A 12,414-nucleotide genomic window follows, 5' to 3' on the forward strand; every position below is an offset into this window, starting at 1 on the left:
CACAAATATTTCCATCACTTTTAGACGATGTTCCCAGAGCATTACTTACCTAAAGTCGGGTGCATATTAACAGATATATCTATTAGTTTGTTCAGAGGACTTTTTCAGAGCAATGCGATTGTCAATCATGTGGATCAATGTAGAGTTATAAATTCAACAACTGTAACTTATTGAGCATATTCCTGCCACTCCTTACGAATGTTTATAACACGTTCCTATTTACGAATTTAAGCAAGGATAAGGAGCATGATCTGATCTAAGAATAAAAATCTTGTAATCCTTGATTATTTGTCCGTTAAGTTACCCACGTTTTGACTATAATTTATTCTCAAATACTGTTCAACACATTGCAATTGGTTAACTATTTCACATTTTACATTAGCAAATAATTTACAGGGACGTAAGTGTGGCTTTTTCAGCAGGCATTAACGTTGTGACGTCTTGATCCAAAACCAATGTAATCTTCTGTAGGGTTATGGGTTACCCTGTGTTTTATCCATTTGCGTACTGAGTGCCTCTTTACAGCCTCAGCTTTTAGCATAGGCATGGGAATTTTAGCCTTCAGATATTTTATCGCTTTTAGTCTAGATAAGGAGTTATAATTAAGAAGGTTTTGTTTAAGACCTGTCCTTCAAGGGGCTTGTCCCGTATATTTTGTCGGGTGCAAATAATTTAACGTGACGAACAGCAAAATCCATTCATGGAAGCATTTTCTTTTAACATTTATGCTTCCAAAAATTTATCGCATTTTTTATAGCAGACAATACTTTACAAGGAAGCATTTCACGTAACATTCCGGTTAGTATTTGCGATTACGATGCGAAGCGTGCAGAGAACGTTAGATAATATTCTGTACACTACGAAAAGCATACAAGTTACGCGGTTTTCATTTAATAACTAATATATTTAAAGAGGAAGAAATGTAATTTAAAAGAGGAAATGGTTATTTAATTGACGAGAGATCGTGTAAGCAAACTGAAACTTTTCACGATTACCTAAAAGCTTGGCAGTTTTTTTTTCTTTACCAACTTCATCAATTCATTAACTCCAACACTCATATTGTATTTGCTGACCATAATAATGGTTCTGCCTAGTTTCTTTTACGGTGAGGATAATTTTTCTTCTCTTCCAAACTTTCGTCATGCAGTCAGTGCGGGTTTTGAAATACAATATATTTTCGGAGCACTTACAGGCTAAGGATTGAGTTTTACAGATTTATCACCTTTGGTATGTAAAAGTAATTTTTACAAATCACCAGGAACATAATAAAATCGGCAATATTAAAGTCATCCTAACATATGTTATTTCCCACAATCAATGTAGAGAGACGATAAGGTCTCGCGTGACATATTAAAATAAAAAGCTAAATATTGCAACAAAAAGCGTATATTAATTACGATGAATGTCTGGCCATGCCAATAGATTTAATAACATTACTAATCCACATAGAACGACTCCCTTTACCTGAACTCATGGGCGTCGGCAGGGGTGAGGGTGGGGCGTTGAGCGGGTTGGTCAATCTCATCCCCTGGAAATTCGTATCGTTACAAAAATACAAAGTTTGTTTCTTTTATTGTTATTAACAGAAATAACGTTCATGTAGTTAGTATGAGAACAGAATAACGAAAGTAAAATGCATTAGATTGAAAATATTGAGTGAATTATACGGGAACCAGGTTGTATCCAAAGAACAGATGGATCCCCAGTTTTTAAAATTCCAAAAATTATAGTTTTATGTGAGAGATCATGCAACAAACTTTATGAGTAAAATTTCCTTTAACTTGTAAAGCGTTTTTTTGACCAAGACGCGTAAAGGTTTGTAACAAAATACAATACAATAACTATGAATTTCGGTACACTAACTATGTGAAATGTAAATGGTGGATCGAGTATCAAAATCTCCCAATTAAATAATAATTATAATAAATTTAGAATAAAATTTGCTTATTGTTATTAGTGTATAATATTTATTATTGTATAATAACATTTTTTTAATGAGAGGGAACCCCCGAAGTAAGCCCGCCTCCTCCCGCATATATCCGAGGGTGTGCGCTTAAGTCCTGGTGCCTTTAAATAAACCAGGACGTCAGTTGTTTTTATTTTCACATTTATTTATTAATTAATTATAACATACAAATACATATAATATAAAAACAACATATATAATACACTATATAAATGTGATACTAGTAGTACAAAGTGTGGACTCAGAATTGGCCTTATGCGTGAATTTATTAGTCTTAATATATTGGGATAATAATAAAGATGAGTATTTATAAAGTGTTGTTGTAAATACGCGTCTATTTAATTTAATGATAACATTTATAACCGTGGTAATAATTATTATTGTTGTTATTCAACTTTTTACCAATATCCTGCTCCTCATGCAAAAATTTCCACCGACATCCATGCCTACACATTATATTCCTTCTAAGCAAATATTCGATCGGTATCATAAAGTATGAATCAAAATCAGGAAACGCAGACTGCGATCTTAATTGACTGTACGATGATCGTTGTAACGCCATAAAAAATCGAAAGTTGTATACTAAGCTCTCAGCTGTCAGCATATTGACGACTTGCACAATGCCGCACGCGCTTACGTGTACTGAGGTGTCATTAAGTCGTGTCCACTTACGGAGCTAGATATGACATTTCTTTTAATAACGCTGGTTGGATTTCCGACGCTTAACCGGATTGCACGGTTTAACACGTCGTGACCACAAAGTGTACGCTGCACTTAACCTTGGATTAGTTCAGTTCAGTGAATGGCGTCACGTTAAGTGCGCTGGCTCTGCTAGTGACATGTGATTGCTTGACATCGAAAGGCAAGTGCACATTTTGCTCAGTTGTCAACTGTCTTCTCCCCGTGGTTGTGTACGAATTGGTAAGCGTCATATTGCATTTGCACTAGTAGCTAATATCAACATACTTGAATACATAGCTATTGTCGACCCTTCAATCGACATTTCAAATATTTTCTTAAATTTTATCAGTTTCGTAACATATCATTCTTTAGCAAGCGTGCACTATCACAAAATAACAAAATAATTGATTGATTGAGTTGGCGTTCTAAGTCCACTTTATGCACAGTAAGGCTAATTGGAACTGGACCTACAATTTAAAGTGCGATCCGAACCACTATGTGCCTCCATCGGGAATCGAACCCGGGACCCCTTTATTACAAGGCGAGGACGCTACCACTACACCATCGGGGAGGCACAACAAAATAATTCGAATTTTAATTTTGTACATACATGCGCGCGCACCCACACACACACTATATATATCTTCGAAAAATATTTGAAAATTTCTGTGACGCAATAACAAGATATTGAAATCATATCAACTTTCTTTAATGTATGACAAGTGGATAACAGATATGTCAGCTTTCTGCAATCGTTTGGCATTTAATGTTATACTTACTGGCTTTCCCAAAATTGTTTTCGCTCATGCAATAGTTTAGCACTACAGCAATATTGGTTTTTCGAAATCAATCATGTCTATGAACGAACACGGCTTTGTTTTTGTAGGGAATATAGGCACCTGTGTTCTATTTTGCACATGCATTGTAGGTGGGTTTCATGTGACGTCATGATGCGCACAGCCGCCATATTTGTGGCGAATTTTGTTTGTCGCGTGCAAGGAAATATCGCGAAATAACGTGAGCTTCTGTTTGAAACACCGAATACTGCACAATGCACCATCGTAAACAAAATTCAAATCTCCCGCTAAATGTATGCTTACAAGGACTGGCCTCAATCATGGCTGCTCGAAGCCACAATTCAGCAGTTTGTGACGTAGGTGAAGAACACTTATTGTTGACGAAGCAGCTTCCGTAAAGTATAATAATCTCGAAAATTTAAGCTCGAAAACTTCTCAGAAGTCTGTAGAAACTTTGGAGAGCAACACATGCACGCATGCACACATTCATTCTATTTCCTTGAATTGAAAAAAAAAAAAAATAGAATTCTATTCGCCGCAGAAGATATTTCCGTGGTTTCGATTAGTTCGCTTCCAATTTAGAGCCCTGTATTGTATATTACTTCTGGATATTCAGAAAAATAGTGACACATCGTAACGTTCAGTAGTTCCCAGACGAGACAGTCTCGGTCTCGTGTTGTTCCAACTTTTCGAGACTCGAGACGAGGTTTACTACTGCAGTTGAGAACGAGACAGAGCAACTTTGGTCGATGCGCTCGATATATAACGGCTTGTCACAAATGAAAAAAAAAAAACATTCTATATTTACTTACGACAGGTACAAAAGCTTGTTTATCTGATTGACACATTTACTTACATGTTTTAAAAATGTTTCTACATAGTTGAAGGTCTCTTTGCGCGCATATTTGCGCATGTAGGCTATGATGATGCATATTTGAGTTCGTCACTTGGTACTACAAAGTCTGATGACAGTAGAACTTAGTTATTTTCGTCCTATACTTTCACCAGTAGGATAACCGCGAAGACAAAATACCTATCGTGTAAATTTCTGTAGAAATACAAAACTTGCATTAGATTTTAAAGCTGAGGTTTGCATTACTTATTAGACAACAAATATATGAGCACAAATACGAACAGGAGTTATTGTTAGGGAGTGACCTTTATCTTTTTCTATGTGGCAGAATCTAAAGATAAAGTAGACTACATGCAGATGTGCCTGTCTTTTTGTGGTTGAATCCTTGCAAGTTGCTACAAAATAGTTGCTGTTTCTGTAAAACTTTTCTAAGGAAAACTGAACCTTAGTTAATACATATGTGAGAAATTAATTGCATTGAACTTTTAATTAAAACAAAACACTATTTTGCTATTTTTCTTCAGGAAGTCAAGGTCTCTACGTGACGTCATCTAATATTTAGTACTTTTATCAATCCCCCAGAATTCATCTTTATACCCTGTTAGTTACCTGGATACCGACAATTGACACAAATGGACGCACTTGGCCGGCACAACAGAGCCTATTTTTCTTCCTTTTACAGTTTTGCTAATTAGCACGCTAACATTCTTTATTCATATCGGTACGCGAGTGCTCCTTGCCCCCCTCCTGGGAAAAAATCACCTTGCTTTCCCCTCTCTGGAAAAAAAACTGCGTACGTCCATGATTGTCTTTGTCACAGATTAGTTGCACGAGACAGAATGATTCCAACATATTGGAGCATTATCGTTCTCATTCCTTCTCGAGAGACTGACCGATCATATGGTGGAAGGTGAATGAAAACGCGACGTTGCCAAGTTTCCCTCCAGATCGCTACCAGCACCTACAGTGCATACAGACAACTTCACGAGCCATTGAAAATATCCTCGCAGTCGACAGTTTGGCGACCGCTAGTCTAGAGACAGTTGAGAAACTTTATTTGCTTACGAATCTTATCGAATTTGTCATGGATGTTTTCAATTTAGTTACATCCACGTCAGAAGATAACATTTTCGTGTAGCCTATTTTGTCTAATGATAAGAACGTTGTCGCCACGAATTACTAAGTTTGGATGTATGAACCAGAGATAGACTGATACGAATATTTGATGATTCGAAATTCAAATCCTACAATGTATAAATCTCACCTTTTGAGCAATAGCCCAGTCAAAATTACCAAGTTGAAATAATAAATCAACTATGGCTGTCATTATTTGAGTCAATTTTACAGTTGCATTATTTTGAAGAATTACTAGACTATAAAATATGACTTGTGTATGAAACGCATCTTCCCATGACAGCTATACAATATTTTCTTCAAGATTATAAACTACAGATTTATTTTTCGAACACACAAGTTGAATTCATGCAAATGACCTTGTCCGACAGTTTTGTGTAATTTTCGTGTGACCTGAGTTAGTGAAGGCCTAAAAAATTGTAAAAAAATACTTTTCTCGAGTGCCATTTTCTAATTTTAGGATTTCGAGGACAATTTAACGTACATTACTCATATGTTGTGAATTAATTGTATAAAATATTTAAAACTATCGAACTATTATTAACCTTCCGAAAGTCAAGGACCTCTTCACGTGACGTCATAGTGTTCCTTAAATATCCTGGACAGACCCACCTGTAAAGATTCCACATTGAGTCAAGACAACATTAAATAGACATTGAAAGTTACGTATGACCTTCAAGTGAAGATAAAACTACTTATACATTGTCACTTTCTCGAAAGAGCAAAACATATGTTTAACCGTATCTAATACCCCGACGTTCAATTGTCAGATGTCATTAAAACACCTTTCATTCAAACTAGCGGAAATCCACTGTTGCCAGACTTTATTGTATACTCTAAAAATGTCCGTGTAGAATGTTTCAGTGCATCAAAGTGACACGTTGATGAGAAGTGTTACCATAACGGAACGCTAAATCATCATTTTTAAACAGTGACAGAATACTGATTACACTATATTTTTATGGAGTATTGTGGATTAGGATACTATACAGAAAAGCATTGGTTGTTGAATGAAAAGGTACATGTTGGTTAAGGATAGGGAAAAGTGACAAAGATGTGGTTGAAGCATGTTCCGAATCAGAAGAAAGCATCAAGGAATATATACAGAACTAATAAATAGAACAGTGCTTACGGCGGACTGGACTTTATTTGCTTCATTTTGAGTCTAATTTAAGCACAGCAAGACTAATCGGGACTTGCCCCACAGTTTAAAGTGGCATCTGCACCACCACCGGGTATCGAACCTGGAATCCCTTGATTAGCATGCGTGTTTCTTTGTGAGTGTCCGTTCATCGATTTCATTATATCATCACCATCCTCATCGTCACGATTATCCGTAAGTGTCATAAAACGACGCTAAGTAAAAAAATTAATTCTTTTTTTAGGCTAGGAACTACAGCAGATGTCTGTGCGTAAATTGAAAGCAATGGATTTGAAATGCACTGAAAACAATTACCTGTCACCTTTTAATTATACTCATAGGTGGTAATTCCAAATAAATAATAGTAATATTCACTTATTAATTACAATAACACAACCGCCATGCCGCCCTCCATGGTGTAGGGATTAGCGTGACGTGCTGGGGAACCAGGAATCCTGGGTTCGAAATTGAATAATCACAATGAAAGCTACATTTTGTGTCTAGCTAAGATTAAGACAAAATTAACGGCAAATTGTAGCAAACCATTCCTTGATTGAGCTTTCGAATACGAAGAAAACGTTGACACTTACGAAAAATTGTTGTTTTTAATGTACCGCATGCTGTATTCGCAAACAAGTAGAATAATTAATTACCAAACGACTAATTAAGGTTAAGTTCTCTTTTAGATTAATTGATTGTTATGTATCTGTCATTCTGAATGTCTATTCTAATGTATCATGCAGCTCAGCTAATCTTTCGTTTTATTCTACTTGCAGATCAGAAACTGAAAGACTGAAAATATGAAGGAAGACAACCGCAACACTAGTGAACTCACGCTAGCATCGTACATGGACGGTGTTAGCTACACGACTGAATCAGATCTCGATGATAAAAGGCATGATGCGTCAGGCTACAATAGTAAGTTCATACATGAAGTTTAAAATTGTTGACTTACCCTCGTATATCTCTATTATTACTAGCGTGGTCAACGTTTGCTTTAAGCCCGCTTTTGTGTTCAGAGAGGCTAATCAGGACTGGGCCTACAGTTTGAAGTGAGATTCAAATCACTGTGCACCGTAGAAAACAGAAAGCTTGTATGTTTATGGTTAATTACAGAAATAATGTTCAGTTAGTTAGTATTCGACAAGAATGATCAAAGTAAAAATTGCGTTAGATCGCAAAAGTTGTGTGTAAAATACAAGAACCAGGTCACGTTTTTACAGTTCCACAGTTTCCAAAAGTCCAAAAATTAGAGTTTTGTTAAAAATCAAACAACACAGACTTTAAAAATTTCTGCCCAGATTTTAAAGCTTTTACTTGAACAAGGTGTGTAAAACTTACTATGGATTTCAGTATTACATGAACTGCATAAAAATGAAAATAAAAAGTGAAAAATAGTTGTGTTGGGTATTCGCTTAATGGTGGATCAAGTATAAAAATCGCCTCAAGGATATAATAAAATTTGGAATAAAGTGGTTTGTTTATATTATTGTATAATAATCATAACGAAGGTGATGATTATTATTGTCATTTTGGCGACGGCCATGGGCTCAACTTGAATTTAGTGTGTGATTTTTCTCCTCAGTTAATGGTAAGTCTTCGAGTTCAGACAAGAAGGAAAAGTTCAAGAATATGGCTCAGGATAAGATGAGGAAATGTTGCACAAAGAAGGTTCTGTACAAGAGGATTCCCATCCTCAACTGGTTGCCGAAATACAACTCATCGGACGCGGTGGGTGATTTGGTGGCAGGGCTGACAGTGGGCCTCACGGTGATACCTCAGAGTTTGGCCTATTCTCTCATAGCAGGCCTGGAACCTCAGGTAAGCATATGTAATTCTTGGCTGTAAAAGTAATACACATACGTATATATATATATATATATATATATATATATATATATATATATATATATAAAAATCACTTTAATGAATGAGGGTATCAATATTAAACTCTTGCCTATCTCTGTTTTGATTTTTTGCCTTGCTTTCCTACCTATTGAGTTAATCGCGACGGCGAGGATGAATGACGAACTCATGAAATGGATGATGAGACAAACACAATGGCAGAATCTACATCCATGCAATTTCCAGGATTCGAATCTGGAGTCTCGCACTACTTCGTCACCAACTCTTATCAAAGTACGTAATATAATATTGTACCGTAGTTGACACTTTTTGAACACCACAATTACAATAGAAAATATTGGAAACAGAAAAAATATAGACAATGTATAGTAGCGGGTGGCTAGAATTAAAGTTACCCAACTCAGAGTCCTCTGTAGCCTGTTTGAGGCATCGTAGAACTCTGAAATTTGGTGAATCCACTATGCAGACCATGGAGAAGAGGATGGCGATAAAAAAAAAAAGTTAAATTTTCCGCCACCAGATTGAAATGTGGTGCTGTACTTTCATGATGGGTTGTACAAATAATCACGTTAAGTGATTTAGCGTAGTTATTAATTAGAAAGACATTTGTTAGTGGCTGGAAGTTGCGAGAAAATAATCTCTCGTTTATTGCAAGATTGCAAGGTAAAGGCAAATCCATAACCAATTGGAGCAGTTTACGTCATTATTTCAACCCATCATGGAAGTATTGCGCCACATTTCAACCTGGTGGCGGAAAATTTAATTTAACTATTTTTTATCGTCATCCTCTTCCCCATGGTCTGCATAGTGGATTCAACAAATTTCAGAGTTCTACGATGCCTCAAACAGGCTACAGAGGGCTCTGAGTTGGGTAACTTTAATTCTGGCCACCCGGTACTTATAAACAATTAAGTTGCTAAATACAGTACCTCGTTCCTGTTTATCATCCCTACATTAGAACAAAAACAGAACCAGGAACTATTGTTTACAAGTAACAATTACACTTTTGGAAGTAACTGATAACTGTGACTAATTAATTACTTGTTGAAACGAGTAAATGCAACTGCTGTAATTTAGTTACTTTCTCAGATAAAGGGTAAGAAGTTAACAGCCAATTCTCTTTTCTGCATGTTTCTACAGTAATGAACAAAATTATGGTTTAAGAAAATAGAAATACAATATCAATCTTCACATATCCTGTTGCTAGAAATTATTTGCGTGGCGTTAATTTTTCAAGTATTATAGTTTATTTTGAATGTCCATATTTCTATATTTTCATATGCAATAACGTCCATAGATTACTATGGATTGAAATCTCGAGGATGGAGTGGTTAGCACATCGCGCTACGGCGCCAGGGGTCCCGATTTCATCATATCATAACTCATCCCCATCTTCGCAAATTAGCAAAAATTGGCACAAAAATCGAAGTAAAAGAAATCAAATCAATCAATCGAGGGGGAAAAGTGTGCAAAATGTGTATTTGGAACGCTCTTCGAGATGGCTAGTTATTCAATCAAATTAATCATTACACTTATATATTCTCACATTCAGTAAAGACTTTATATATAATTAGTAAGGTTCGTTTCTATATCGAATTACATTGTAACTGTCTTTACATTTTTACACTTTTTAAAGCTGAAATATTAGTTTATTTCTGATGAAGTTAAATCAGACTGACCGGGACCTTCGTGATACTACAGAGGCTTTGGACTGGCTCGCTGCTGAACTTCGTTGTCAATTTTAGGTCAAGGTGAAATTTGTACAGGTGGGCCCGTCGGATATTTTTTGTGTACGAAAATTTTCGAATGACGTAAAAGCAGGTGGATATGATTAATAAAATCGATTGTAAACTCGAACAACTCAATATTTTATTAAAGTTTTTTAATATCTCGTTTGGAAATTACCAATTTCATATTGTCAAACACAATGTGCAAACTTTTATTCCATAAGTTGTTAAAATAGTTGTTCTTTATTTCCCCAGTATGGCTTGTACAGCTCGTTCTTTGGTTGCATCCTCTACATGTTCTTCGGCAGCTGCAAAGATGTTCCTATGGGACCCACAGCCATCGTAGCTCTTCTCACACACCAAACCATAAAGGACTATGGAGTGGATTTCGCCATTTTGTTATGCTTCATGACGGGGGCAATTATGGTGATAATGGGAGTATTAGGTTTAGGTAAGTACACCTTAAGTACAGTTACTTATACGGTAGAATCCCATCCTCTTAAACCTAGAGCTCGTGATACTATTGATCACTGAATATGTTCCGAGAGAGCTTCGCCAAGAGTAATTCCAAATCTTTCCACTTGTGTCGCTAGTGAGCGACTTTTTCAAACATATAAGCACGGGCCAGAAGCTAAAGGTACAAATTAGTGACAATATATTTTTTTTCTTTACTACAAATTAGAGATACTGTTGAGACGAGCCTTAGCAAAGTCTCGGTCTCTAGTGGAAAATGCCTGGCTCATTTTCGGTCTCTCTCGATTAATAAATATTCCTCGTTCTCGAAAGGCAAAACTAGATATCTTCTTGGTCTCGAAATATGCAATATACACATACACAGTGTTTCATCGCACAAACTTTCACGCTGTGTGGGTTACCAAGGTAGAAACATTAGTACTGGTTACCTGTTTGACAGCTCGTTCAGACGCTACGAGCCATCGAAAGACGGAATTTTATCGAGAATACATACTCAGCTACACGGTACAGGTTTAAAATTGATACTGATTAACTTTGTACGTATCATTAAAAAAATCTGATTTATCTAAAAAATATATCAAAGGTCTGTCTGACTATAATCTCGACAAGTCTCGAATTACTTGGTCTCATTGTCTCGATTTTCCAAATTTAGGAAAAAAGAACAGTATGCTACTATCATATTCAAAGCAGTACTAACTAGAAGGGGGAAGATTTATCTCCTAGAATTACATATTAAAAATATAAATATTCCAAATGGTACTAATTTAAGATTGTTCAAGGAAAAGTACGCGACCAATGTACCTTGTCTCTGCGAACAAAACAGGATTTCGATCGAGCAGCAAAAGAAACGACTCGTTTAAACTTATCTTGACGTTAGCAAAGATCTTGAACATTATAGACATTTGACGCATACACTTACGTAATAGTGCATGAAGTGGGAGTAGGATGTAACTCTTTTACCTCTTTCTTTTCGAAACGTTAATTTGGCTACCCGTCGATCTCTGTAACCTTAAGTGACTCACTTGATGTTTATTTGTATCGGATTAAACCAGTTGATTCTCCATGACACGTGTGTGCTGTGAACACGGGGCAGAAATATTCTAAATATATCGTTGTTAGTGCTTTAACCTTAAAAAGGGACGTTCGAAAATTGCCACTTCGTCACTTACAACAGTTACGCAACTGTAGCACGAGTAGCAAAAAGATAAAAATCTAGTTGTGGGACAAAAGCTACGAGCTGGTTAGGAACTATCAACTGTGACCGATCCTAACTAGTTAAATCGCTGTTGGCAAACCTTCTGCGAGTCGTAAATGTCTTTCATTTTTCTTTTGTGGTAGTTTTCAACAGATAGGAAGCGTTTGAATGGCACTATGAATAATGTTTTACTTTACATTTGCTGAAGCATTTTTCTTAAACCATTTCCTTTCTGAATACGTACTGCTTATGAGCTGTCTTCGTCGAACAATGCTTGAAGGATCTGAAATGTTCTGTGCCAGAAAGATTAGGTAGTTTGACTGAGGAAAACTCTTTGTTCAGTGTTCTTGCAGTAAAAACTGTCGAGTGAAGGTCATCACTTCACTGTGTTTTCCTGGCTAGATATGACATTGCGCCATGATCTTTTTAAAAGTTATTTTGACCAAGTGTTTCGAAAATCTAACCTATCCTATGGTATCCCATAGTATTACTCGTGTAAGAAAAACAATTTTAGTCCAAATCCAAACATTAAGTAAATAGGAGCTTTATTTTGCTGATAACTGTGGAATTCATAAAGGTC

General features: G+C 36.1%; 1 protein-coding gene across 3 annotated transcripts in view; it reads left to right on the forward strand.

The window, feature by feature from the left end:
• The window catches only part of Esp (Epidermal stripes and patches), a 34,802-nt gene that overhangs the window by 13,345 nt on the left and 9,043 nt on the right, over positions 1–12,414 (forward strand). For 2 of the 3 annotated variants that reach the window (XM_083110296.1, XM_083110295.1), the window contains exons 2-4: positions 7,349–7,490; positions 8,158–8,393; positions 10,421–10,616. In XM_083110296.1, the coding sequence (XP_082966422.1) occupies positions 7,373–7,490; positions 8,158–8,393; positions 10,421–10,616 (550 nt within the window). In that variant the 5' untranslated portion in view covers positions 7,349–7,372. Of the gene's footprint in view, positions 1–2,771; positions 2,888–7,348; positions 7,491–8,157; positions 8,394–10,420; positions 10,617–12,414 lie in introns of those variants that run through there. The other variant, XM_083110297.1, reaches the window with a different exon arrangement.

The sequence above is a fragment of the Lepisma saccharinum genome, chromosome 24, assembly GCF_977018435.1.
Source record: "Lepisma saccharinum chromosome 24, izLepSacc3.1, whole genome shotgun sequence".
NCBI classification, from domain to species: domain Eukaryota; kingdom Metazoa; phylum Arthropoda; class Insecta; order Zygentoma; family Lepismatidae; genus Lepisma; species Lepisma saccharinum.